We start from the raw sequence: 368 nt of genomic DNA on the forward strand, positions 1-368 counted from the left end.
GCGGCGGGCTGGAGGCCGGTGGGGGTCCGGAACCCCACTCAGGATCCCGTCCCCACAGGCACGCGGAACGCGGTGCTCAACACAGAGGCGCGCACCATCGACGCGGACGTGCTGAGCCGGCGCTGCGTGCTCGTGCGGCTGCTGGACTTCTCGTATGAGCGCTACCAGCGCGCCCTGCGCCAGTCTGCCGGCGCTGTGGTCATCATCCTGCCGCGGACCATGGCCGCTGTGCCGCAGGACGTCATCCGGGTGAGCTCTGCCTCGCCCCGGGGTCCCCTCTCTCCCTCTGGGTCCCCTTCGCCCACACACACCGCAAACCGAACGCGTGCCTCTCTCGCAGCAATTCATGGAGATTGAGCCTGAGATGC

General features: G+C 69.0%; 1 protein-coding gene across 1 annotated transcript in view; it reads left to right on the top strand.

Moving 5' to 3' along the window:
* Window positions 1-368, top strand: part of NCLN (nicalin) — a 13,543-nt gene that overhangs the window by 6,944 nt on the left and 6,231 nt on the right. The window contains exons 2-3 of the mRNA XM_010828437.1: window positions 59-249; window positions 341-367. Of these exons, the coding sequence (XP_010826739.1) occupies window positions 59-249; window positions 341-367 (218 nt within the window). The remainder of the gene's footprint in view (window positions 1-58; window positions 250-340; window position 368) is intronic.

This window comes from Bison bison, unplaced genomic scaffold (assembly GCF_000754665.1).
Source record: "Bison bison bison isolate TAMUID 2011002044 unplaced genomic scaffold, Bison_UMD1.0 scf7180017864492, whole genome shotgun sequence".
Lineage (NCBI taxonomy): Eukaryota > Metazoa > Chordata > Mammalia > Artiodactyla > Bovidae > Bison > Bison bison.